Source organism: Odocoileus virginianus, chromosome 9 (genome assembly GCF_023699985.2).
Source record: "Odocoileus virginianus isolate 20LAN1187 ecotype Illinois chromosome 9, Ovbor_1.2, whole genome shotgun sequence".
Taxonomy (NCBI): domain Eukaryota; kingdom Metazoa; phylum Chordata; class Mammalia; order Artiodactyla; family Cervidae; genus Odocoileus; species Odocoileus virginianus.
Window position 1 is genome coordinate 990,183 of NC_069682.1, and position 25,082 is coordinate 1,015,264.

The window sequence follows — 25,082 nt, forward strand, 5'->3', positions numbered from 1 at the left end:
TAGCTTCATCGTATCCAACTCTTTGAGACTCTATGGACTATAGCCCACCAGGCTCTTTTGTCCATGGGATTCTCCAGGCAAGAATACTGGAGTGGGTTGCCATGCCCTTCTCCAGGGGATCTTTCTGACACAGGGATCCAACCAGAGTCTAAGTCTCCTGCTTTGGCAGGCAGGTTCTTTGCCACTAGGGCCACCTGGGAAGCCCCAGATATATGTAAGTATGTATTTATATGTATTGTATGCATCTATATAACCATATGAGAACATATTCCATGATATTTCCCCAAAATCCTTAATAGACCTACAGGCTATACGTGATTATCTAAAAGATACTAGACCAGTGTACAGTTAATTGAGGATTTTACATTGTTTTTCATTCGTGACCACACAGTGCAATTATATAAATGACAGTGTTGAAATAAACTATTTAACCATCCTTTAAAAGGAAGCAGAGACTTGATTGATCCTGATAAATAGAAATGGAACCAAATCAATTGACCCACATTTCATTTGTTCAGCCCAAGTTTTATATACTTAGGGGAATATATAATTAACTTCACATCACTTGATGTTTTACTTCGTCCGACAGCCCATCCATACTGGATGCAAGAGAAAGGAGCCCTTGTATCAAAGTGCTTAGTCGTGTCTGACTCTTTTTGCGGCCCCATGGACTATAGTCCACTGGGCTCCTCTGTTCACTGAGTTCTCCAGGCAAGAATAGTGAAGTGGCTTGCCATTCCCTTCTCCAGGGATCAAACTGGGGTCTCTTGCATTGCAGGCAGATTCTTTACTGTCTGACTCACCAGGGAAGCCTAACTTTCAATAAGGTTTAGACATAAAAATTTCAACAAGTTTGTTTTATGTTATAATTACTAGTCTTCTTACCACAAGCTGTGAAACATCCTATAAAGTAGTTATTTTTATATTACTATAACTGTCTCTGGCTGTTAAATGTTTGTTTAATTCATGATTCAAAAGCTCGCAGACAAGTAGCCAAACTGGAAAGGAGCTGGTACATTTAGGCCCTTAAGAACCTGATAACAGCAGCACCAGCCAAAGATGTACAAACAAGAACTTTCTCCTTGTATTTTATACCATTTTCTCACTTTTTTCAAAAGAACACTGCACATAGTTTACAAAGAACCTATTAAAGTGACTTAATTTTAATTAACAGCTGTGCTTAAAACAGTCATATGAAAGTAAAATTTTGATGGACCAAAATAAGAGAAACAAGGGTTTCCTTTAGAGTTGATTAAATTGGGGAAGGTGAAGAGGTGGATAAAGGAGAAATGTGGGAATAACTAGGAAGAAAAATGAGGCTTTAATTATGGAAAATGGGCATCAAAGAGGGAACAATGCCTGACGGTAACTCGTTTAAATCACTGAGCTCCGAGTGACATGTCTTCATATGTAGCAGTGCGATTTCTAGTTGGAAAGAGGTCAGAGAAGCTGTTTGGCTCTTTGCCTTTCTAAACTAAGATAACTTCTTTTGGTTTCTCTCACTCTAATTGGAAGCTTGGCTTTCACTTTCAAGATGTTGCTCCGTGTCCAAGAATATTGAGACCTTCTAGGACATTCATTTCTGTGGCCCCCAACGTGTAATCTGAAAATGAGGCCATCTGACTGGAAAATGTTCAAGGATCCTTCTGCTTTAAAATAACAAAATTCTAAGGTCACATTAGTTCTTTCAACCAAAGGGTGCCTGCAAGTTTGAGGTGATGACAGTGTGGGTGTAGTCGAGTAGAGGTAGTCAGCATCTGGAGGAATGTACATGTGGACGTGGCCTGTATTGTTAGTTCTCAGTGATGGCTTCAAGAAACCAATCTGAATGGATTTAGAACAAAAGGTCCTCTTTTGACAGATTAGCTTACCTGGCCACACTCTCCACGTCTAAAATTCATCTTCCAACACTGAGGCCACCATGTCCCTAACTTGCACGACATCTAACCAGGTAGCAAATATTAGAAGACACCACTAAGACTGAAAATTAAAATTAAAACAAAATTAAATATGAAAGTTATTTGAGGGTCTTTGCCCTCAGTTTCACGGGACATTTGTCTACTTCTTATGTGCTATTATTTATAACACTGAATTTTATTTCTCACTTTTTTTGCTTTTGTTAACACAGAAAGAAATAGAAGCTTCGAGATGTCTTCCTTTGTGGAAACCAAAGGTCTTGAGCAACTTACAAAGTCTCCGGTGGAATTTGTAGAGTATCCTTGATTTGACGGATGTGTGCTGAATTGACATTAATGAAGTCTTGTGCTGTTGGTTTAATTTTTGTCTTTAATAAGGAAAAGGTGCATGAAATGGCTAAAGTCTTTATCACTTGGGAGTGATAAATAGTTTCAGGTTTCTTATGCAATGGTGAGAGGGATAGTCTGGCCCATGGAAGAAAACTGGCCTTGGAGTAAAGAAAGATTTCAAGGTTACCTTCACACTATCAAGCTCTTAATCCCTTGGCAATTCCCTTTTCTCACCTGTAAAACAGAAATGATGATACCAGCTTGGTGGCTTGCTGTTTGGGTTAGTGATCACATAGTAAAATGTGTGTGTGCATTTTATACATATGTAAAATATGATGTGCATAAAGTATATATTATATATATAATAGAGACACCTTTCTGGTGTCTCACATGCTTACATGTAATAGACGTCCAATTGAAAAATAGTTGGGATGATGATGAGACTATAAATATATATTACTAATAATATATAATATATAATATATAAATATATATTACTAATAATGGATTTGTTGAGACTCCTGATGACAGTTTTCTTATTTTATTCCTGAATTAAAATAAAATGGCACAAACATTTGAATTTTTTTCATAAAATTAATATTAAATGTCCTAGTTATATAAAAGAAAAAAATCATCTTTAAAGTTCATTAACAATAGGGAAGGAAACAGGTGTTAACTCCATAAACAAAGTGATGATTGACATAATCATTAGTAATCAATAAGTACTAACTACATGGTAGACCTTTGTTATGTTTTAATGTAATCCTCACAACAGCCCTATGATGTAAGAATCATATATCTTTTATAGATGAAGAAACTGAGGCACAGAAAAGGGAAATAACTTGTCCTGAATCATGCAGCTTACAAGTTTCAGGTTAAATTTCAAACCCTCTTTGGCCTAAGTCCCCTGTCAAACCCAGAACCTGCGCTGACCTCTGCCAAACTTGGTAGTGTGTGTGTGTGTGTGTGTGTGTGTGTGTGTGTGTGCGTTTGCACTCAGTCGCTCAGTTATGTCTGACTCTTTGCAATCCCATGGACTGTAGCCTGTCAGGCTCCTCTGTCCATGGGATCTTCCAGGCAAGAATACTGGAGCAGGTTGCATCTCCTACTGCAGGGGATCTCCCTAACCCAGGGATCTAACCTGTGTTTCTTGCATTTCCTGCATTGGCAAGAGGGTTCTTTAAAGCTTGGTAATAGCAATAATTAATTGTGTTTTAAAGACATAGCATCATTCAATAACTAACAGGTTCTCAGGATGGAAAACTGATGATGGTAGGATTCAAAATATGAGTCAAAATCTTCTGTGCTATATTAACCTTGTTACCAATCATAAAGAGTACCATTGTTTTGGCAAAGAGCATTCCCTGAGAAGGTTAAGAAAATGAGCAGAGAGCATTTCAAAAATAGCTGTACAGTTCATGTTATCTGCTTCTGCCAAGCACAATATCATCCTGTCCCATGATTTGCTACATTTGGATTTCCTTTTATGTCCTTAATCACTAAGCCAGTCCTTAATAATTTCCAAAAAATTGTGTTGACTCAACCATTTTTGCTGCTTCATTAGTTTTTACCCACAAGGCTCTGCAAAGATGATGCTCCATTTGTATTATAAAAGCACATTTATTCTGTTTGTTCAGAAAGCTTTTTACATATTTCACTCACTAGTCCAATGAGATCATCCATATTTAATTCATTTCCCCCTCAGTGAAAGATGGGAAGCAGCTTCTCAGTTAATATTATTGGTTAATTCTTTTTGTAATTGTATTCACTACTTAACATGATGGTCCAGATATAACAAAATGCAGCTTAGCAGGATATATCCAAAGGGAACACGCGTGGATTCATCCAACTATATGCCTCAGCTCTTCTGGAATGCAGGCTGCCAAATGGTTGCCCTTAATTTCCAAACAGTGGGTAAGTCACACAGTTAGTATTCATTTCCATCCTATAAAAGCCACATTTCCAAGTGCCTGAAAATCATCCCAAGGAGGAGAAAGACTGCCAGGCTGGATTGAAAAAACAAACAAAAACACATTTTCATAAAGAAAATACCATTACAAAAAAAGACAAATTTTGAATATTGAGGAATTATCTCTAATAGTTTGTAGATGTCTTTATTTTGATTTGTTTTACTTATTTTCAAACAAATTTTTACACTTTTAAAAGTAATACACATTTATTCTAAAAAATATAAATTCAAAATAAGTATTAAAAAAATAATAAAACTTCCAGGAATGTTACCACTGAGAGATTCTCTCAACATTGTTAACTTCTGGCTTTGTGATCTATAAGGTTTTTGGCTATGCATATACATGCTTTTTCACTTAATACCTTGTTAAAATATATATCTTCATATATATTTAAATATTATATGGAAACATGAATTTTAATAGCTGTATATTAAGTACATCTCAGAATTAACTAAAGCACATTTCCTATCACTGAACTTTAGGACATTTTTTTTCTGCTATAAATAATGCCCTGAGAACAGGCTGAAATATAAATTGTCAAGTTTATCTCCTAATGTTCTTTTGGAAAAGTTCCTAAAATAGAATTCAAAGAAGTGAAAGTTTTAAGAACCTTTGTACAATGCCAAATTGTACATCAAAAATGTGGCATGAGATTTCTTCTCAATCAGCAATGTATGATATGTTTTTCCCTCACATTTGTGATCTTGGTTAAGTATTATTATTAAGTAATAGTAATAATTCAGACAACTATCTCCTTGTTCTTTTTCATTTCTTTGAGTGTTGAAGTTGAACCTTGTAAGTTTGTGTTTTTATTTTTGTTGTTGTTAAGTCACTAAGTCTGTGCAACTCTTTGCAACCCCATGGACTGCAGTACCCCAGGCTGTCCTCCATTCTCCTCACTGTCCACTGTCCTCTGTTATCTCCTGGAGTTTGCTCAAATTCAAATTCATCATAGTCAGTGATGCCATCCAACCATCTCCTCCTCTGCTCCCCTTCTCCTCCTGCCTTCAATCTTTCCCAGCATCGGGGTCTTTTCCATTGAGTTAGCTCCTCTATCAGGGGGCCAAAGTACTGGAGCTTCAGCTTCAGCATCAGTCCTTCCAATTAATATTCAGGACTGATTTCCTTTAGGATGGACTGGTTTGGTGTCCTTGCAGTCCAAAAGACTCTCAATTCTTTGGTGCTCAGCCTTCTTTATGGTCCAATTCTCATATCCATACATGACTACTGGAAAACCATAACTTTGTATGGGACCTTTGTTGGCAAAGTCATGTCTCTGCTTTTTAATATGCTGTCTAGGTTTGTCATAGTTTTCCTTCCAGGGAGCAAGCATCTTTTAATTTCATGGCTGCAGTCACCATCTGTAGTGATTTTGGAGCCCAAGAAAAGCAAATATGTCACTGCTTCCACTTTTTCCCCTTCTATTTGCCATGAAATGAGGGGACTGGATGCCATGATCTTAGTTTTTGAATGTTGAGCTTCAAGCCAGCCTTTTCGGTCTTCTCTTTCACTTTCATCAAGAGGCTCTTTAGTTCTTCACTTTTTGCCAGTAGAGTGGTATCATCTGCATATCTGAGGTTGTTGATATTTCTCCCAGAAATTCTGACTCCAGCTTGTGATTCATCCAGCCTGACATTTCACATGATGTACTCTGCATATACTTTAAATAAGCAGGATGACAAGATACAGTTTTGTCGTACTTCTTTCCCAAATTTGAACCAGTGAGTTTCTATGACTGGTTCTAACTGTTGCTTCTTGACCTACATACAGGTTTCTCAAGAGATAAGATGGTCTGGTATTGCCGTCTCTTTAAGAATTTTCCACAGTTTGTTGTGATCCACACAGTCTAAGGCTTCAGCATAGTCCATGAAGCAGAAGTAGATGTTTTTCTGGAATTCCCTTGCTTTCTCTATGATCCAATGAATGTTGACAGTTTGATCTCTGGTTCCTCTGCCTTTTCTAAACTCAGCTGGTACATCTTGAAGCTCTCAGTTCACCTACTGCTGAAGCCTAGCCTGAAGGATTTTGACCATAAACTGACTAGCATGTGAAATGAGCACAATAGTCCGGTAGCTTGAACATTCTTTGGCATTGCCTTTCTTTGGAATTGGAATGAAAGCTGACCTTTTCTAGTCCTCTGACCACTGCTTAGTTTCCATATTTGTTGACAGATTGAGTAGAGCACTTTAACCGCATCCTTTTTCAGAATTTGAAATAGCTTACCTGGGATGCTTTTACCACCACTAGCTTTGTTCATAGTAATGCTTCCTAAGGCCCACTTGACTTCACACTCTAGGATATCTGGCTCAGGGTGAGTGATCACACTATCATGGTTTTCTGGGTCATTAAGACCTATTTTGTACAGTTCTGTATATTCTTGGCACCTCTTCTTAATCTCTTCTGATTCTCTTAGGTCCTTACCATTTCTGTCCTTTATTGTGCCCATCCTTGCATGAACTATTCCCTTGATATTTCCAGTTTTCTTAGAGAGATCTCTAGTCTTACTCATTCTATTGTTTTCCTCTGCTGCTTTGCATACATTTAAGAAGGCCTTCTTATCTCTCCTTGCCTGTCTGGAACTCTCCTTTCAGTTGGGTTTATCTTTTCCTTTCTCTTCTGTCTTTTGCCTCACTCCTTTCTTCAGCTGTTTGTAAAGCCTGCTAGACAACCACTTTGCCTTCTTGCACTTCTTTTTCTTTGGGATGGTTTTAGTCACTGCCTCCTGTATAGTGTTGGGAACTCCTGTCCGTAGTTCTTCAGGCACTCTGTCTACCAGATCTAATCCCTTGAATCTATTCATCCCCTTCACTGTATAACCATAAGGGATTTGATTTAGGTCATACCTGAATGGCCTCATGGTTTTCCCTATACTTTTAAATTTAAGTCTGAATTTTGCAATAAGGAACTGATGATCTGAGCCCCAGTCAGCTCCAGGTCTTGTTTTTGCTGACTGTATAGAGCTTCTCCATCTTTGGCTGCAAAGAATATAATCAATCTCATTTCTGTATTGACCATCTAGCGATGTCTATGTGTGGAGTCCTCTTGTGTTGTTGGAAGAGGGTGTTTGCTATGACCAGTGCATTCTCTTGGCAAAACTCCTTTAGCCTTTGCCCTTTTCCTTTTGTACTCCAAAGCCAAACTTGCCTGTTACTCCAGGTATTTCTTGACTTCCTACTTCTGCATTGCAATCCCCTATGATGGAATGATATGATTTTTATTTCCATTTCTGCTTTTATTCAGGACTGCTGTCAATTTTTCTGTTCATTTATAACAGTACTTCTTATACAAAAGTCATGTTGTCTTATTTTGTGGAAGAGATGAGATCGGATTGATTAATGTTTTATTTTATGGAATCTTAGTTTGCCCTTACAATTACAAGCTCCACATCTGAGAATCAATCCAGGCTTACTTCTATTTCTTTCATAATTTCTTTTTCACATGTAATTTAACACTTTCATCCACATAGATTTAATGTTCATGTATAATCTTGGTAAGAGATCAGTCTTTTATATGAGAGGTTGCCTTTTTCATTGTTAATTTGGGTACATTTTTTCAATTTATAAGTCTCCATTAATAAATTTTTCACCTTCCTGGAGCCAATAACTTTGTTGTTATTATAATGTTTCATAATATGGTTTAATATGTGGAAGAGGAAATTCTCCTTTTCTCTTACTGTTCAGTGTTTCTTTGCTTTGGACTGACTGTTCTAAAATAATATTAACTAATAGTATTAAGATTGGGCACTTCATCTTGACACTAATGAGAATTTCACATCATGATGCCAATGGGTAGATGCTGGCTGTGACTTTGAGACAGTCTTTTACACACTAAAGGAATCTACACTTGACCTAAATGACAACACTGGTTTTAGGAATTTATGTTGAATATTATTAAATGTCTCTTTGACATCTATTGGGATGATCGTATGTTCATTTCTTCTTTGTGAGAAATGTGATAAATTTTATTAGTATATCTCTAATATGTAAGTATCCTTTTGTTCCTGAGAAAAATTCTACTTGCTTATATATTTTTTTTAGAAAATATGACTTGACAATTAATTTTTAGGCTTTTGAAGTTAATTTTTTTCAAGCATAATTTTGGTAGTTTATCCAATTTTGGTATCACAGTCATAATAACTTATAAAATGATAGATAAAAATTCACTTATTTTTCCCTGCTCTAAAAACAATTTGTTACATGAAACTTTGAAATAATTCTACTATCACTTCTTTACTGTCTATCTAAGTAGAGATGAGTTGTAACTCAGACAATCTGGAACAAATTGATAGCTTCTCAAATTCATTATGACTTTAAAGCTTGTTTGTTTAGCTCTAGCAGTTGCAAATAATGTAGACATTTATTTCCTACATTGATCAAGTCTTAGCAGACTTTGACCAGGAATCTTTGTCCATTAGAATCAAGTCAATGAGTGATTAGATATTGGTAGTAAGTAATCAAACAAATAAAAAATTTTTAAAGAAAATCTTTTTCCTATAAATTAAAAAAAGAATTATAGTATCTACTGTTGATTACGTATGAAGAAGTCCATCCTCAAAAACATGGATTGGAGATTTAAACTTTCTGAAGAGCATCTTAGTAAGAATTATCAAAAGGCTTTTCCAATAAACATATTTTCTGACCTAGAAAATTCACTCCTAAGAGCATCATTAATGATGTCTTCAAAGATTTCACCACAACAGTGTGGTAAAATCAAAACATTGTATATAAATGATAAAAGTTTGGAAGAGACATAAATATGTACAGAGTGGGGCCTGGTATAGTCTGGGTATTCAGGTGTATCTCTTCAAAAGTGTTTTATACAGTTGTTAAAATTAAAGCAGATGGATATTTAATGAAATGGACACACTACATACACTTTATATATGCAAATGGATGCATATACTTTAAATAGAAAAACAGAATCTACACCAACCTGTTGGCAGCGGTTCACCTCTTGATTTGGAGATGGCAGCTCAGTTGTTTTTTTTTTTTCTTGTCTGTATTTCCTAAGTTTCTATAATGATTAAGTCTTTTTTCTTAAAGAGGGAGAAGAAATGTACTGTAATACAATCTTACGTTCTTGTTCCAAATGTAAATACAGTCCCAGTAAGGTTTGTGTCTTTTGTACACAGACCTGGCTATGCAGATAAACATGGGGATGTATGAATACAATGGCAAGAGTGGCTACAGGCTGAAGCCGGAGTTCATGAGGAGACCTGACAAGCACTTTGATCCATTCACAGAAGGCATCGTGGATGGCATAGTGGCCAACACTTTATCTGTTAAGGTATGTTCACCCCATCACACAACTGTACCCAGCAAAAGTCTTCAACAGCACCTATTTTGTGTAAAGTAGTTTAGTCAGTAAGTGTTTACTTCCCAGTAAAGTCTTCACTTCCTTTGTATATTTTTTAAATTTAATTTAAAGACTGAATTCATATTAAAAGTTTTCAAAAGCTATATGCACAAGATGCCCCATTTTTTAATGGGCTAAAAATCAGATCCAAAATCAGTGAAGCAAGTTGCTGAGATTCACCATGGCTAGCCCTTTCTTTTGGTGCAAAGATCCTACAGAGAAATGTACCACGAAATTGTGTTGTGTGTGTGTGTGTGTGTGTGTGTGTGAGTGTGTGTGTGGGGACACTCAGTCATGTCCACCTCTTTGCAAACCCATGGACTGTAGTCTCCTAGGCTCCTCTGTCTATGGGTTTCTCCAGGCAAGAATATGGAGAGGGGATTCCCTTCTCCAGGGGATCTTCCCAGCACAGGGATCAAACCCAGATCTCCTGCATTGCAGGTGGATTTTTTACTGTCTGAGCCACCAGGAAAGCCAAAACCACAAAAATTAGTGACTCATTGGAGAAATCTGGTCTTCCCTCCCACCGTCAGTTTTAGAAAAATAGCCATACTGAACAAAATTAGAGAAAATAAAGGTATTCTCTCAATAAATTATTAAAGATTGAATAAAAGTTCTCCAGTTACCATAGCATGTCTTTTGAAAATCTCTCAGAGTATTCAGGAATTTATAACACATAGTGAGTAATGATATTAAGGGCTTCCCTGGTGGCTTAAATATAAGAATCATATCATTAAACATACATCTGACCCTCAAAAAATTAATTGCAAATGATTTCTGCAGTCTTTGAAATTTATTTTACAGGAGATACAAGGTATTTTTTTTAGCTGTGAGAAAATATTTTTAATACTATAAATGGGAAATCGTTTTTATAAAAAACTTTTTACGTGAACCCTATAAGCCATTGTTTGTTGTAGCTGAGTTTCATTTACTTTTTAAAAGTTCCATTTCTTTTCTGCTTAACTGGATAACTGTAGCACTAAGAACCTTTTTAATAAAGCATAAATGCAATTTTCCAGTTGACCCTAAACCAAAAGCATATAAAAAACTGTCTAAAAAAGTACTCTATATAGTCCATGAGGTTGCAAAGAGATACGACTTAGTGACTGAACAATAACAGCAACAATTTCACTAATTTATATCTATTCTAAGCTTGTTGAACCCATTTTTACTTTAAAATTTATGTCATTTACACCAGAGATTAAAAATAAAGTTGCACTGGAGTGTCTCTCAATGATATCATTTGAAATTATTTCACCCCATATATCTGCCAAGTGGAGTTGGCAGAATTAGAGCTTCAAGATTATATTTAGTTTAGGAAATTGTTTTCAGCAAAGGATGTTTAATGCCTGTCAAGTTTGATTAAGATAAACTCAAGCATCACTCACGGATAAAAAGCTATTTTAGAATTTTTCTCAACTGTAGTTGTAGTCAGGTCAAACTGATAGTAATATTTTATCAAAATAATCTTTTGTCCTTGTTTGCCGATTCATCTCATTTTATATGTTTGCCTTGTTGTTTATTCTTTCTTGAAAATTCTGCCGTGACAGTGTAAGTGCTTATAACAATCACATAGAGAAACTGGGGAAAACAGTTGAGTCCCAGACAGGTGTACACTGCTGCCCGAGGCCAGAGTGGAGACACTGCTCTAGGGATGTCAGTGTCCCCTGAATGGACAGGCCACAATGCCTCAGAGGCCCTGCAGCAGAATCCTGCCTTCACCATGATGGCTGGAGCCAGAATGCAGCTCACGTCAACCCATCCCCTGACATAGACTTTAAAATGCCGGAATGGACTTCTGAGCTCTGGTGGTGTTCCATGATCCTATTTTACTGATGAGAACATTGAGGCTCAGTGTTATTAATTTAGTTAAGAAGTCTGTTTTTATAAAAATCTTAAGCATATTGTCACTACCCTGGGGGTCCAGTGGTTAAGATTCCACACACTGCCAACGCAGGGGGCGTGGGCTCAATCACTGGGTGGGGAACTAAGATCCACATGCTGGGCAGAAAAAGGTAACAAAAGGAAAACAATGTATTCATTAAAAAAAAAATCTTAAGCACACACCATCTTTGATGCATCTGAATTCCCAGCATGACTAACTTAACTTGGAAGTTTCAAACATGCTATAAAATGTCTGCTAAGTAGTTCTCATGTAGAACCTCAAAGGAAACAAAGAGATTGTTAATTGCAGGTCTCATGCACTCAGGCACAGAGACCATGATTCAGGAGAAATGCGTATCCCCGGGGTAAATGCAAACAGCCTCTTCCTCATAACTTCCTAACTTGTGTGGCACCTCAGACCGCATCAGCGTGCAGCTGCCTTTGGCCTCCCCAGTCTCCATGGCCATCCCCAGGCTGCCATTGTGTCCGTTTCCGGCCCAGCCATCATCTTGGTGATTCTGTCTCCTTTCACTGACTGGGGCTCAGAAAGTGAAGCTTTGTCAATCAGATAACATGAATCACTGAGTCCGTTCCACCAACACTTGCTTTCCACGTTTCCCTCTCTGTTGCTAGAGCAGAAGGACATCATGTTTGTCTCCACTAACTTTTATAACATCCGAGAACCCCTCCGAGTCTGAAGATTATTCACGTGTAGTTTTAAAATCTCATTTAATTCCACAGTTATTAGCTTTATAGCTGTATAGCTATATCATTAGCTTTATAGCTAGGCAAAGGATACCACAATCATGTGGATGGTTAACCAGTGTGGTTAGGAGTGATGATAAACTGAGTTTAATAGTTTAAAGTTGGTATTTGTTTTTAGTATTTTTATCATTATTGTGGCTTTTTATTAAAGTGTAACAACTTTGAGAATTGGAGTAGCATGGTGTTATGACTACTCTTTCAAGTTGAATTTTATGAACAAGAAGTTTTCTTTAATGCTAGACTTTCTATTATGCTGTGAGTTAAATTTGTACTCTGAAGCAACCTTTTAATTTCATCTACAATCATGCTTCAACATCAGTCCTTCCAATGAATATTCAGAACTGATTTCCTTTAGGATGGACTGGTTGGATCTCCTTGCAGTCCAAGTGACTCGCAAGAGTCTTCTCCAACACCACAGTTCAAAAGCATCAATTCTTCGGCACTCAGCTTTCTTTATAGTCCAACTCTCACATCCATACATGACTACTGGAAAAGCCATCAGTTTGAACAGACGGACTTTTGTTGGCAAAGTAATGTCTCTGCTTTTCAATATGCTGTCTAGGTTGGTCATAACTTTTCTTCCAAGGAGTAAGCATCTTTTAATTTCATTTAATTTTCATTTTAATTTTCAATTTAATTTTCATTTTGGAGCCCCCCAAAATAAAGTCTGCCACTGTTTCCACTGTTTCCCCATCTATTTGCCATGAAGTGATGGGAGCAGATGCCCTGATCTTTGTTTTCTGAATGTTGAGTTTTAAGCCAACTTTTTCACTCTCCTCTTTCACTTTCATCAAGAGGCTCTTTAGTTCTTCTTCACTTTCTGCCATAAGGGTGTTGTCATCTGCATATCTGAGGTTATTGGTATGCCTCCCAGCAATCTTGATTCCAGCTTGTGCTTCATCCAGCCCAGTGTTTCTCATGATATATTCTGCATATAAGTTAAATAAGCAGGGTGACAATACACAGCCGTGACATACTTCTTTTCCTATTTGGAACCAGTCTGTTTTCCATGTCCAGTTCTAACTGTTGCTTCCTGACCTGCATACAGATTTCTCAAGAGGCAGGTCAGGTGGTCTGGACTCATGTTGAATGACTGAGGTTAAAGCTGAAATGCCAATACTTTGGCCAGCTGATGCGAAGAGCTGAGTCATTTGAAAAGACCCTGATTCTGGGAAAGATTGAAGGTGGGAGGAGAAGGGGACGACAGAGGATGAGATGGTTGGATGGCATCACCGACTCAATGGATGTGAATTTGAGTAAACTCTGGGAGTTGGTGATAGATAGGGAGGCCTGTCATGCTGCAGTCCATGGGGTCACAAAGAGTCAGACATGACTGAGTGACTGAACTGAACTGAACTGAACAATCATGCTAAAATGAGAATTTTTTTCTCTTATAAAGTTTTTAAGTATTAGAAAAATATTTATATTCAGTTGGCTCTAAAAATCAATTTTTAACTTTTAATAGATAATATCTCTCAAATATAAAAGCCATAATCTCATTAAACTTTTCAAGCTTGTTCATGTATTTCATCCTATACAACTTTGTCTTATTAATTAACTCCTAATGCTGGCATTTTCATTATTCTTCTACCAATTCTTTAACCAGAAAAAAAATAATATTTGTACTGTTGTTTCTGTTTTACTTTGATTATGGCTCAGCATTCATCATTAGCATTTATCTCTCCCTAAAGTTTTCTCTTGTATAATTTTTATTCATTTTTTAAGAGTTTTTTTTTTAAATAATTTAAAAAACTTTCTAGATTATTTCAGGTCAGTTTCTGTCTGATAAGAAAGTCGGGACTTATGTGGAAGTGGATATGTTTGGTTTGCCTGTGGACACAAGGAGGAAGGCATTTAAGACCAAAACATCACAAGGAAATGCTGTAAATCCCATCTGGGAAGAAGAACCCATTGTATTCAAAAAGGTTGGTCTTGTGTCCTTCATGTCAGATGTTAATGCATCTTCTAGGTGCTTTATGACTTCCATGTTGGCTCAGAGGGTAAAGCATCTGCCTACAATGCGGGAGATGCGGGGTCAATCCCTGGCTTGGGAAGATCCCCTGGAGAAGGAAATGGCAACCCACTCCAGTATTCTTGCCTGGAGAATCCCATGGATGGAGGAGTCTGGTGGGCTACAGTCCATGGGGTCGCAAAGAGTCGACACGACTGAGCAACTTCACTTTCACTTTCAGGTGTTTATACTGTAAAACAAATGAAAGGAGGAATTACTTATTATTTCATTTGGGAATTTTTAATAATACAATAGCATTTTCAAAACTATCTTGAAAACTATTCAAGATTTCTGTGAATTGCTTGTTTGGATTTTTCATAATTGTGAATCAATTAATTCTGCTACTAAGTCGCTTCAGTCGTGTCCGACTCTTAGCAACCCCATGGACTGCAGCCCACCAGGCTCCTCCATCCATGGGATTTTCCAGGCAAGAGTACTGGAGTGGGGTGCCATTGCCTTCTCCCAATTAATTCTAGGATACCTCATTTGGAAGACCAGAATAACATGTAATTTTAACTCATAGCCTCTCATAATACAAGTGATAAATGATATGTCTTCACTATAATTCGAATGAAGTAGAGTGGTAAATAGGGACTAATATGGTAGCCAAGAGAAAGGAAGTCCATGCTTCCTTTAAAAAGCATAGCAATTAAACTCCCTAGAATCTCCAACCACTGGTGTCGATCTTTGTAACTTGTCTGGATTCTATCTGATAGAGTTAATACCTTTTACATTCGACTTGTCTTTCCCTCTGCTTTCACCAAAAAACAGATCTTTTTCACACATGGTTTACACAAAAAGGAAGACAGTAAGTGCTTTCTATTGAAGGTAGAGTGCACTCTTAACATACCCTTTGCTTTTATCTGGCCAAAATATCTACAAAGGCAGTCTTCTGCAAATAGTGTATCTTATCTGTGGTAAAGATCTCTGCACTCCAGCTTTTTTTTCCTTATGTTAATTGGATCTAGTAGTACTGTCTACTTCATAGCATTCTTATATGAGTATTTCCTAATATACTGAAAACATTTAGAAAATATGTAACCCATTGAAAGTAGTCAATAAATGTTAGTTTTCTTATGTTCCAAAGAAATACATATTTAAGGTATAATTGGCCTCATTGTCTTGACATGTTGATATAGTATAGCTGCATATGTACCCCAGATGTTTTACACTGAGAGAAAAAAAAGTAAGCAATTACTTATGGTTCATTTGTAAATTTACAAATAAGCAATCTCATTTTGAAAGCTATCCTTGAAAGCTACTTTATAATTTTTGCTCCAAAGTACAAAGGTAGTTTGCTTTGAAAATATAATAATGAATGCTCAAACTGTGATTAAACCATTAACTCACAGTATTTAAACATAGAACTTTTGTCACCTCTGCCTTGAGAATGTTCATGTCAAAAGAAAATGGTCTATTTGTTGAACAGATTCCTCATTTTGAAAAGGTGATAAAACACAGATGAAGCCATCTCTCTGGTAATCCTTCTCTTTTTGAAAATCCAAGTTATAGAGCAGTAACTTAACTTTTTATCAATTTGCTCAGCAGAAACTTCTACTTGGATTTGGAAAAGTAGGGCCTATTTGAATAATACCTTTCTAATTGTTTCTGGAAGTCACTCCTTCTTGTAACCACATGTATTCTTAATGTCCTATAGGTGGTTCTTCCTTCTCTAGCCTGTCTGAGGATAGCAGTTTATGAAGAAGGTGGTAAATTTATTGGTCACCGAATCTTGCCAGTACAAGCAATTCGGCCAGGTATGGATAGCATTGTGGGAAACTTTTTATCAAAGTTGTAAAGAAAATCATCACTGCCTTGTAAGATTGTTAAAGAATGATGTAGGAAGCTATTTGTTGTTTTGGTGTTTCGCTCTGTAAAGAGGATTATAAGATTATATATTTAAATCTGGCAATATTATGTTTTTGTGATGTGCTATGACTACTAGGCCAGTCAACTCTTGCCAGATATTATGTGTAACAAACTACCTGAAAATTAAGAGGCTTATGAAATGTGCTTCGTCTTCGTGCTCACAGGTCTGTGGAGTAGTAGGGCTTGGTGCGCTTTGGCTGTGCAGCTGTGCTTGAGGCTGTGGGCTTGCCACACCTGCCCACTCAGGGGCTCCAGGTGAAGAAGCAGTTGCACTCACAGGCATCTCACGGCAGCCCAGTGGGATGCATGCCTGTATCTGCAAGCGCATGCAAAGCCTCTGCTTGTACACGTCACTGACATCCCATTGTCCAAACAGGCTAACCCCCAAACTGAGAAATCATATACAGGGCACAAATTTGGACTGATAAGTCAATCTATGACACATGGTTTCAAATTCTCTCTTGTGGGGAAAAAGATGGTTGGAAAGAGGGAAAAAAAATCAGAGTCAACATTATTTTCCTGTTTGATGAGAAAAATAATACCCTATCACTCAAGACCACATGAATAAAATGAGGTAGAAGTAATCTGTTGGTCATCCAGAGTCACCTGAAATAAACACTTCGATCAAATAGATGTTTGGCATTATAAGAAACAGTGATGCACAGTATCATGTCACCCCCCAGGCTATCACTATATCTGTCTGAGGAACGAGAGGAATCAGCCTCTGATGCTGCCAGCACTCTTTGTCTACATAGAGGTGAAAGACTACGTCCCAGACACATATGCAGGTAAACCACCTAACTCGAAAGGGTATCTCCATCTGGGGTCATCCATATTTTTGTGACTCAGTGGAAAGAAAACTGGGTTAAACAAAGGCAAGAGAGTGTGACCTCAGAATCACTTATATGTTTGTATGCATGTTTAGAAGTAAATTCATTAAACCTTTGTTAATAAGTTTTAGTTTAAATCTCAATTAATTATTGAGCATTTTTATCCATTGGTAATATTATTCTTATGAGTTCAGTACTTTCTAACCAATGCTCTCTGATACTACACAGTCTATGTAGGTCTGTGCAATGAATTTGCCTTCAGCCAGTTTTAGAATCCTGACCCTTTCTATGAGTGAAATCTTCACCTATAGAAATTAACTTATGATGATGTCAGCCTGGAATCATACATTTAAATGCTTGTGGTGCCAAGTGACCTGGGTAGGAGACCCTGGGAAGTGGTGGAGACTATGGCAGTCTTGGCTCATGTGTCCAATCTGCAAATGGCAGCCATAACTCACTCCAGCTAGACAGCATCGTGTTCAAATGATAGCCATACTGCCAAATCATTGGGTTGTTTCAACAGTCTGTAAAGCAGCCTTTTTATGTGAAATGTCTCCCCTGTGAATCACCAGTGTGGGAAACAGGACAAATTTGTGGGCCATTGCTGAACTGGATGAAATGCTCAAATAAAACTTAAAAATCCATGGCTAATTCATTTCAATGTATGACAAAAACTACTGTAATGATGTAAAGTAATTAGCCACCAACTAATAAAAATAAATGGAAAAAAAAAAACTTAAAAATTTAGAGCACTGCCACATCCTGAGTTGGACCTTGTCCAGGTTGACTTAGAGATGACCTTTGAGGTCTCTCTTCCTGAGGTTCAGCCAGTGGACTCTTGTCCATTTCCAAAGTGTTGGCTGGATAAGTAGATAGTTATATGGGTAGATTGGAAGATGGATGGTGAATCAGTAAATGGATGGATGAGTAGAGAGATGATGAACAAATACAAGGATGGATGGGTGATTGGATAGATGGATGGAGGGATGGATGGATAGATTGATGGATGGTGGATAATCAGTATCTCCAGGACCATCAATCTAAGATGTCTCTTTCCTATCTAGATGTGATTGAAGCTTTGTCAAATCCAATCCGATATGTGAATCTGATGGAGCAGAGAGCTAAACAACTGGCTGCTTTGACACTGGAAGATGAAGAAGAAGTAAAGAAAGAGGTGAGAGGGTTATTCTAGTCTTGTGCATGGCCTGAAACATGATTTCTGAATCTTGTTGCTAGCTTTTCCTACATAGCATCATCCTCAGGAAAGGAAAAGAGAACACTGGAAAACCACTTTGATGGAATTCAGCCTCATCTTCCAAAACATCTAGAAGATACCCTGAATTTCTCATATTTCATTCTCTTTTGGCATTCTGTGGCCACCACCAGCATCTTCTTTTATGACCACATTGAATAGTAGACATCTGGCTGTTTCAGGGGAAATTTTCTAGATCATTTCATGTTGATTAAAGGTGAATAAAACATGTAGAAAAGAAGATGATCATCAAGTCATTTGTTGTTTTCTTTTGTCCTTAAAGTACAGAGTTTTCAAAGTGCTTTTGTGATTTCTTACATTATACAAGGTACTTAACACAGTACCTGTTGTGTAGTGTAGGCCACAAAGTGGCTACTATTATTACTGTATATTTATGTATTACAATACATATTCCCAAAATAATTGGTGTCTTATTCTAAATTAGATGTCACAATGCAAAGAATAATTAAGAAAGGGTCTAGAAATATTAGAAGTGAAGTTTAAAAATATGAAGCTTCCTCAAAATCCTGGTGAATTTGCCTTGTCATCTGATTGATTTAGTGATTAATCAACAAGTTGAATAAAATCTTTGACATGTGTTTATTTAAAAAAAATGAAGTTTCCATGTAGACTGAAATAGAATTTCATGATTATTGGGGATGACATAAACATTACAAATAGTGATAAAAAAAATAGCTATTTCATACTTCATTTGAATATTCGAGGATAGATTCAGGAAAACAGATGAGAAAATTGGAGAATTATCAGTATAGGAAAAAAAACCTTGAAAATTGTCTGGGTGACTTTAATAGCAAGTCCACTCAAGTTGGCATTATTAAGTTATCTTTTTCTTATTCCAAAAGAATAAAGAAACCTAGGCTTATCATAGAAAATTTTTTTAATGAAAATGAGAAAAGAAAATCCCAAATACATCACCTTTAATCCAAACACCCAAGTCACACAGAGATAACACTGTACATGCGTGCGTACCTGTGTGCTAAATCGCTTCAGTCATGTCTGAGTCTATGTGACCATATAGACTGTAGACCTGCCAGGTTCCTCTGTCCGTGAGATTCTCCAGACAAGACTACCGGAGTGGGTAGCCATTTCCTCCTTTTAGGGATCTTCCCAACCCAGGGATTGAACCCACATCTCTATGTCTCGAGCATTGGCAGGGGAGCTCTTTACCACCAGTGGCACCTGGGACACCCAACACTCTACATATGGGACATACGTACAGCTAGTCTTTTTATGCACAATTAGTACTTTTTCATAAAATGGGATAATATTCACAGTTTGTGTTTTAATCTTTTATTTTCACTTAATGCAAGCAGTTCCATGTCATAAAATATTCTATGACATCACTTTTAATAACTTTGTCATCTTTTGTTACATAGCTGCACACTATCTTTCTAATCTCTATTATTGGATATTTTGAATACTTCAGTATTTTAAATAGATCGTCAGTAGACATTATATAAGTATGTTTTTGAGCACATTTATGATTATTTCTTTGTTTTTTGTATAGAATTTTAGAAATTTGTGATCTAAGGTGTTGAGTTAATTGAACGTGAGAGAAGATGAAATGAAAAAAAGAAAAATATGGTTTTCCCTAGTAGTCCAGTGGTTGAGAATCTGCCTTGCTATGCGGGGGACATAGGTTTTATCTCTGGTCAGAAAACTAAGATCCCACATGTCTGAGGAGCAATTAAGCCTGTGTGCCACAACTAGAGAGTCCATGCGCTGCAGTGAAAGATCTTGCATGTCACAATGAAGATCCTGCATGTCAAATAAATACTCTTTAAAAGAAGAAAAATGTTTGATGTCAAAGTAAAATTTTTCAGGCTCTTATTTACACTGCAAGCATCATATCCTATAGAACCAATAAATATATCATCCTGTTTGATGAAATTTAAAGTTAGCCTGGAAAGTTTCATAAATAGTATTTTTCTTTGTATGCAGAAAATGGAGTTACAGGGAAATTTTACACTCCTGGAAAAGTACACTTAACAGTAGACATGAATTACTTCCAACGTTGTGTCTTTGGCACCTATGCCTAGCATGTTTCTTTTTCATATGTTAAAGACCACTTAGCTTTTGTTTGTCTGTAACGCTTTTCCTTGTTTACCTGTGGCCAAGTCATGTTGTTGCTGTGCTGTGCTGAGTCACTCAGTTGTGTCCAACTCTTTGCAACCCCATGGACTGTAGCCTGCCCAGCTCCTCTGGGCATAGGGATTCCCCAGGCAAGAATACTGGAGTAGTCTGCTAGGCCCTCCTCCAGGGCATCTTCCCAACCCAGGGATCAAACCCAGGTCTCCCACATGCCCAAGAATACTGGAGTGGGTTGCCTATCTCTTTTCCAGGGATCTTCATGATCCAGGAATCGAACCACCGTCTCTTGCTTTGCAGGCAGATTCTTTACAAGCTGAGCTACCAGGAAAGCCCAATTCATATTGATGTATGGCAAAAACCATCACAATATTGTAAAGTAATTATCCTGGAATTAAAGTAAATGAATAAATAAATTTTAAAAAGAACTGGAAAAAAAAACACACCGCTTAAAAAAAAAATACCACCACTTAGGCCTACTGCTTGAATTTGAGCTGTTAGTCTGAGCACTCACTGCTTGGCTGGTCCAGCGGGCACAGAGAGAGCAAGCATGTCACCCATGCTCTAAGCAGATTTTGCTGGTACCATCCCAGAGTTCCTTTTCAGGGCTGCTGCAGGGTGGGCTGCAAACAGCTCACAACCACATACTTCTCCAGAAGACTGGCCTAGGCTGATAGGAACTGCCTTGCTTGGGGATGTCTAGCAGATTCTTCTTTCAAGGAGGTGACTGTGTCCTGCGACTGTCAGATACAGAATAACAGCCCAGGTCTTTGGATGGGCACCTTCAATGCTGCAGTTCAAGCTCCCATGCCACACCCCCACCCCCCAGGCTAGAGATTAGGCTGAGGCCAGACTCCAGCTGAAACCACTCTAGGTTTATCTTGTTTCCCTGTCTTAGCCTGTTTTCCTCACTTCCTGACAGTTCTGAGAACATCCTTTCAATTTATCATGCAGACAAGAATCCCAAGTACAATTCTGCTAATAAGGAATCCCACAATGCTAAATAGCTGCTATTTTAGAATTAAAGATTGAATGCCCTTTCTGTTTTTTTTGTTTGTTTGTTTGTTTGGGAACTAGAATTTAAATGTTTGACAATAGTTACATCTTTAATTTCAGTGTTTCTTCAAAGATAATAGTGTATTTTTTTCTTTGTAATGGCCTTTGAAAAGATTAAGACTAGAGATTTCAGTGAATTTCTTGTTTTGCTCATATAAACACAAATATGAAATTAAAGGCTCTCCTTAGATATCAGTGGGTTTCCGAGCTCTGAAACTCTTTTCTCTTCTACTGACTTTAACTTAATAACATATTTCACAAAATATAATCCATGGTAAAGATAATCTATGGAGATATAATTAGATTACTATTAAGCCTTCTCTAATTAGAAAACAAGAATCTCATTAATCAACTGGATGCAGTTTATTTTCTAAAAAAGATAGGTGTTCAAGGAAAGCATTTTTGGATAAAATAATGTTTTGCTACTATTTCAAAACAATACTTTCTGTATCATCAACTTGTACCTAGATATTGGCCATGTTCTCTGGCCATGTTCTTCAAGCTCTGACTTGAAGAGATTTCAAGACACCACCAATTTCAGCTTATATAATATAGCAATAGAAGCAAAAAGCCTTGTAATGAAACAGAGACCGTTTCTCTAATGAGAAAAATGTCACTTTGCGGAGTAGGAGACCTAAGGCCTTTGAGACTGCAGATCTTTCAGATCACTGTCCTTTCAAAGCACCAGATATCACATATCAAAAAGCTATTTGGATTCCACGTATATGAGGTATCATGTGATATTTGTTTTTCTCTGTCTTCTTTAACTAAAAAGTGATACAAGGGAACTTATTCACAAAACAGAAATAGACCCACAGATGCTGAAAACAAACTTAGGGTCACCAAAGGAGAAGGGAGGAGGGGCAGATCAGGAGTTTGGGGTCAACAGACACACACGGCTGCATAGAGTGGGTGAGCAGCCACGGAGCACATGGGACTGTGACAGCCTGCAGTGGGAAAATCTGAAATGTATGTATGTGTGTATATAACTGAATACTTTACTGTAAACCTGAAACCAACACAACGTAGTAAACCAGCTATACTTTAATTCTTTGAAAAAATAAAAGCTATTTGTGGAGAATGTATGATATGATCAATCATGTCATAATGGATATGAAAATACAGAAGTAGAATTTTAGGTCAACATTACTTTTGCTTCTCCTCTAAAATGATGGTCATAAGGATTTTCAGTAAATGTGTAATGTTGGTTACACTCAAATAATATTTGAACATTTTCAGTTTTAGAAATGATTTTAGAAGCATTGAATCACATAAATTTCACATTGAATCGCATAAATTTTACATGGTCTTGTAGAGAAAATACAATTTATTTTTTCCTCTGAAATGCCTAAACCCTTAACTGACCTCATTTCTAAAGCTCAAGAAGAAAAATTATTTGCCCTTACCATGTAATGCTGGGAGAAAAATGGCATTTCACACCTTTGAACACCAGCATGCCCTTTATCTTGTCTTGTAATAATGTAAGTTTGTTTGAATGAGGCCACTGAAAAGAAGTAACTATGGTTTTCTCAAAAGAAAATTCTATCTAGGACATGGCAGACACTGGAGACACTATTTTAGCAGCAAAGACTTTTTTAGTATAATCCTTTTAACTTGGTAGTTATAAAGGTCATTTCTATTTGAAAATGAAAGACATCGTTGAACTACAAAATATTCCCAGAATTGTAATAGTCTAATAAATTATCTTCATAAGTAATTGGCAAACCAAAAAAGTAGGAAATTTTAAAATTCCCCCATGCTTTCAACAATAGACCTTTGTTTCAGACCATGTGAAAAAAATATAGATACATATATAGTTACATATGGAGAAGGAAACGCAACCCACTCCAGTATACTTGCCTAGAGAATCCTGTGGACAGAGGAGCCTTGTGGGCTGCCGTCTATGGGGTCACACAGGATCAGACACAACTGAAGCGATGTAGTATTAACATAGTTACATAAGGAAATGGCAACCCACTCCAGTATTCTTGCCTGGAAAATCCCATGGACTGAGGATCCTGGTAGGCTGCAGCCCATGGGCTCAAAAAGAGTGGGACATGACTGAGCGACTTCACTCACTCACTCACTCATACATATATAATTCCAGTATATAATTGGAAATTAAGGAATAATAAATTTGAGTTGCTGTATTTATTTTGTCTCTTTTAAAGTAATAAATCAGGATCGTGGGTTAGTAAAGTCAAAGAAAGTTCCTAATCTGAGTCATTACTAAGGCTTTATAATATCTTTAGTTACTTCTCTAAATAAAATGGTGTATAAAAATTGTAAAACATAGTAAAGAAACAAAAAGGCCTCTCAGTAATCTTGCAGATCAGGTTAACATTTTTGGTGGTCATCATTCTAGCATGTTTTCTATGAATGTGTAGTATTCCTTTACAAAAGTTCTTAATTAAAAATAAATTTTCCACAGCTCTATTAGTTTAATGTGGTTATTAGAGATTACCAATGGGATATCAGTAGCACTTTTATTTTCTATTTTTCAAAATAAACCTCTAAAGATAATAAAGTAAATATCCAGTGGCTTGACTGCAAAATAGTATGTGATATTCCAATTGCAGTACTTGAACATGACTTCTTTTTAGCACATCAAGGAGTGAAGAAATATTTTACTGAGTGTTTACTGTGAACTTGGCACCATTCTGAGCCTTTTCATGTATTAACACATGTTAAGTCCTCAAATGTCCATATTTCTTAATGATTATTATTATTCCCATTTAACAGATGAAGAAACTGAGGCACTGAGCAATTCTATTCCTTGCCCAGCGCCACACAAATACTAAGGAGCAGAACTGAGATTGAAATCCAAGCAATCTGGCTCCAGAACTCATGTTCTACATCACCACTGCTGGAAGTTTAATGTGCAGGCCAGGGCATCATGACAACATGCTGACCCTGATTCAGTCTGTCTGGGCTAGGACATGAGCCTTGGTATCTCTGACAAGCCCCAGCTGATGGGATAGCATCGCTGCATGCCTCACACCTTGAGTAGCAAAGGTCAACACTACACCACATCGCACGACCTCAGTAACAAACCTGTAGTTTTCTACTGACCTTTAATAAGAACTAGCCCTTATTCGTCTTTCTGGACCCTTTAGCAGGCCACCTGGAACACTGAGCACAGAATGTAAGACACTTACCTTAAATAGTGATACTTTCAACTCAGTTTTCTGTTGAATCAAATGTCAAGATTTCTTCCTTCAAATCACTGGATATTATTAGCACTTAACTCTTCAAAGAGTTAGATTTATATATGTGGGATCTGTTAAGTTAATTTGTACACTGCCTGCTAGCCCTCTATCATCTGTGTGTACATGATACAGGTGAAGTGTGTGAGTGGTCTTCACATCCTTTTAATGTTGAGAGAGAAAGCTATTTGCTCATACTCAAATTTCAGTTATTCCAAGAAGCCTACTTTTTTAGTTTTCTGACCCATGCTCTTATAAGTGAGCTGAAATTTATCTAAAATCATTTATTTCTTAGTTCTGTGTATGGCACAGTGGCCATCTTCAATGGGTTTAATTATTCAAGATGAAAAATATCCTATAGTCTGGTGTGAATTTCAGCAGTAAAATAATCCAATAGCAAAAAGTCCACGGTGGTGCTCTCAAAAAGTTATAGTGTTTAAACTCAATAAGGCATTGGATGTCATTTAAGTTTTCCAAGATGGGAGCTTGACACTTTATCCACTATTTAAGAATCTGGCACTAATTTTAA

General features: G+C 37.0%; 1 protein-coding gene across 2 annotated transcripts in view; it reads left to right on the top strand.

The window, feature by feature from the left end:
• The window catches only part of PLCB1 (phospholipase C beta 1), an 824,470-nt gene that overhangs the window by 664,538 nt on the left and 134,850 nt on the right, over positions 1-25,082 (top strand). For both annotated transcript variants that reach the window (XM_070471868.1, XM_070471869.1), the window contains exons 17-23: positions 2,129-2,213; positions 4,036-4,160; positions 9,348-9,502; positions 13,981-14,145; positions 15,889-15,988; positions 16,784-16,888; positions 17,995-18,104. In XM_070471868.1, the coding sequence (XP_070327969.1) occupies positions 2,129-2,213; positions 4,036-4,160; positions 9,348-9,502; positions 13,981-14,145; positions 15,889-15,988; positions 16,784-16,888; positions 17,995-18,104 (845 nt within the window). The remainder of the gene's footprint in view (positions 1-2,128; positions 2,214-4,035; positions 4,161-9,347; positions 9,503-13,980; positions 14,146-15,888; positions 15,989-16,783; positions 16,889-17,994; positions 18,105-25,082) is intronic.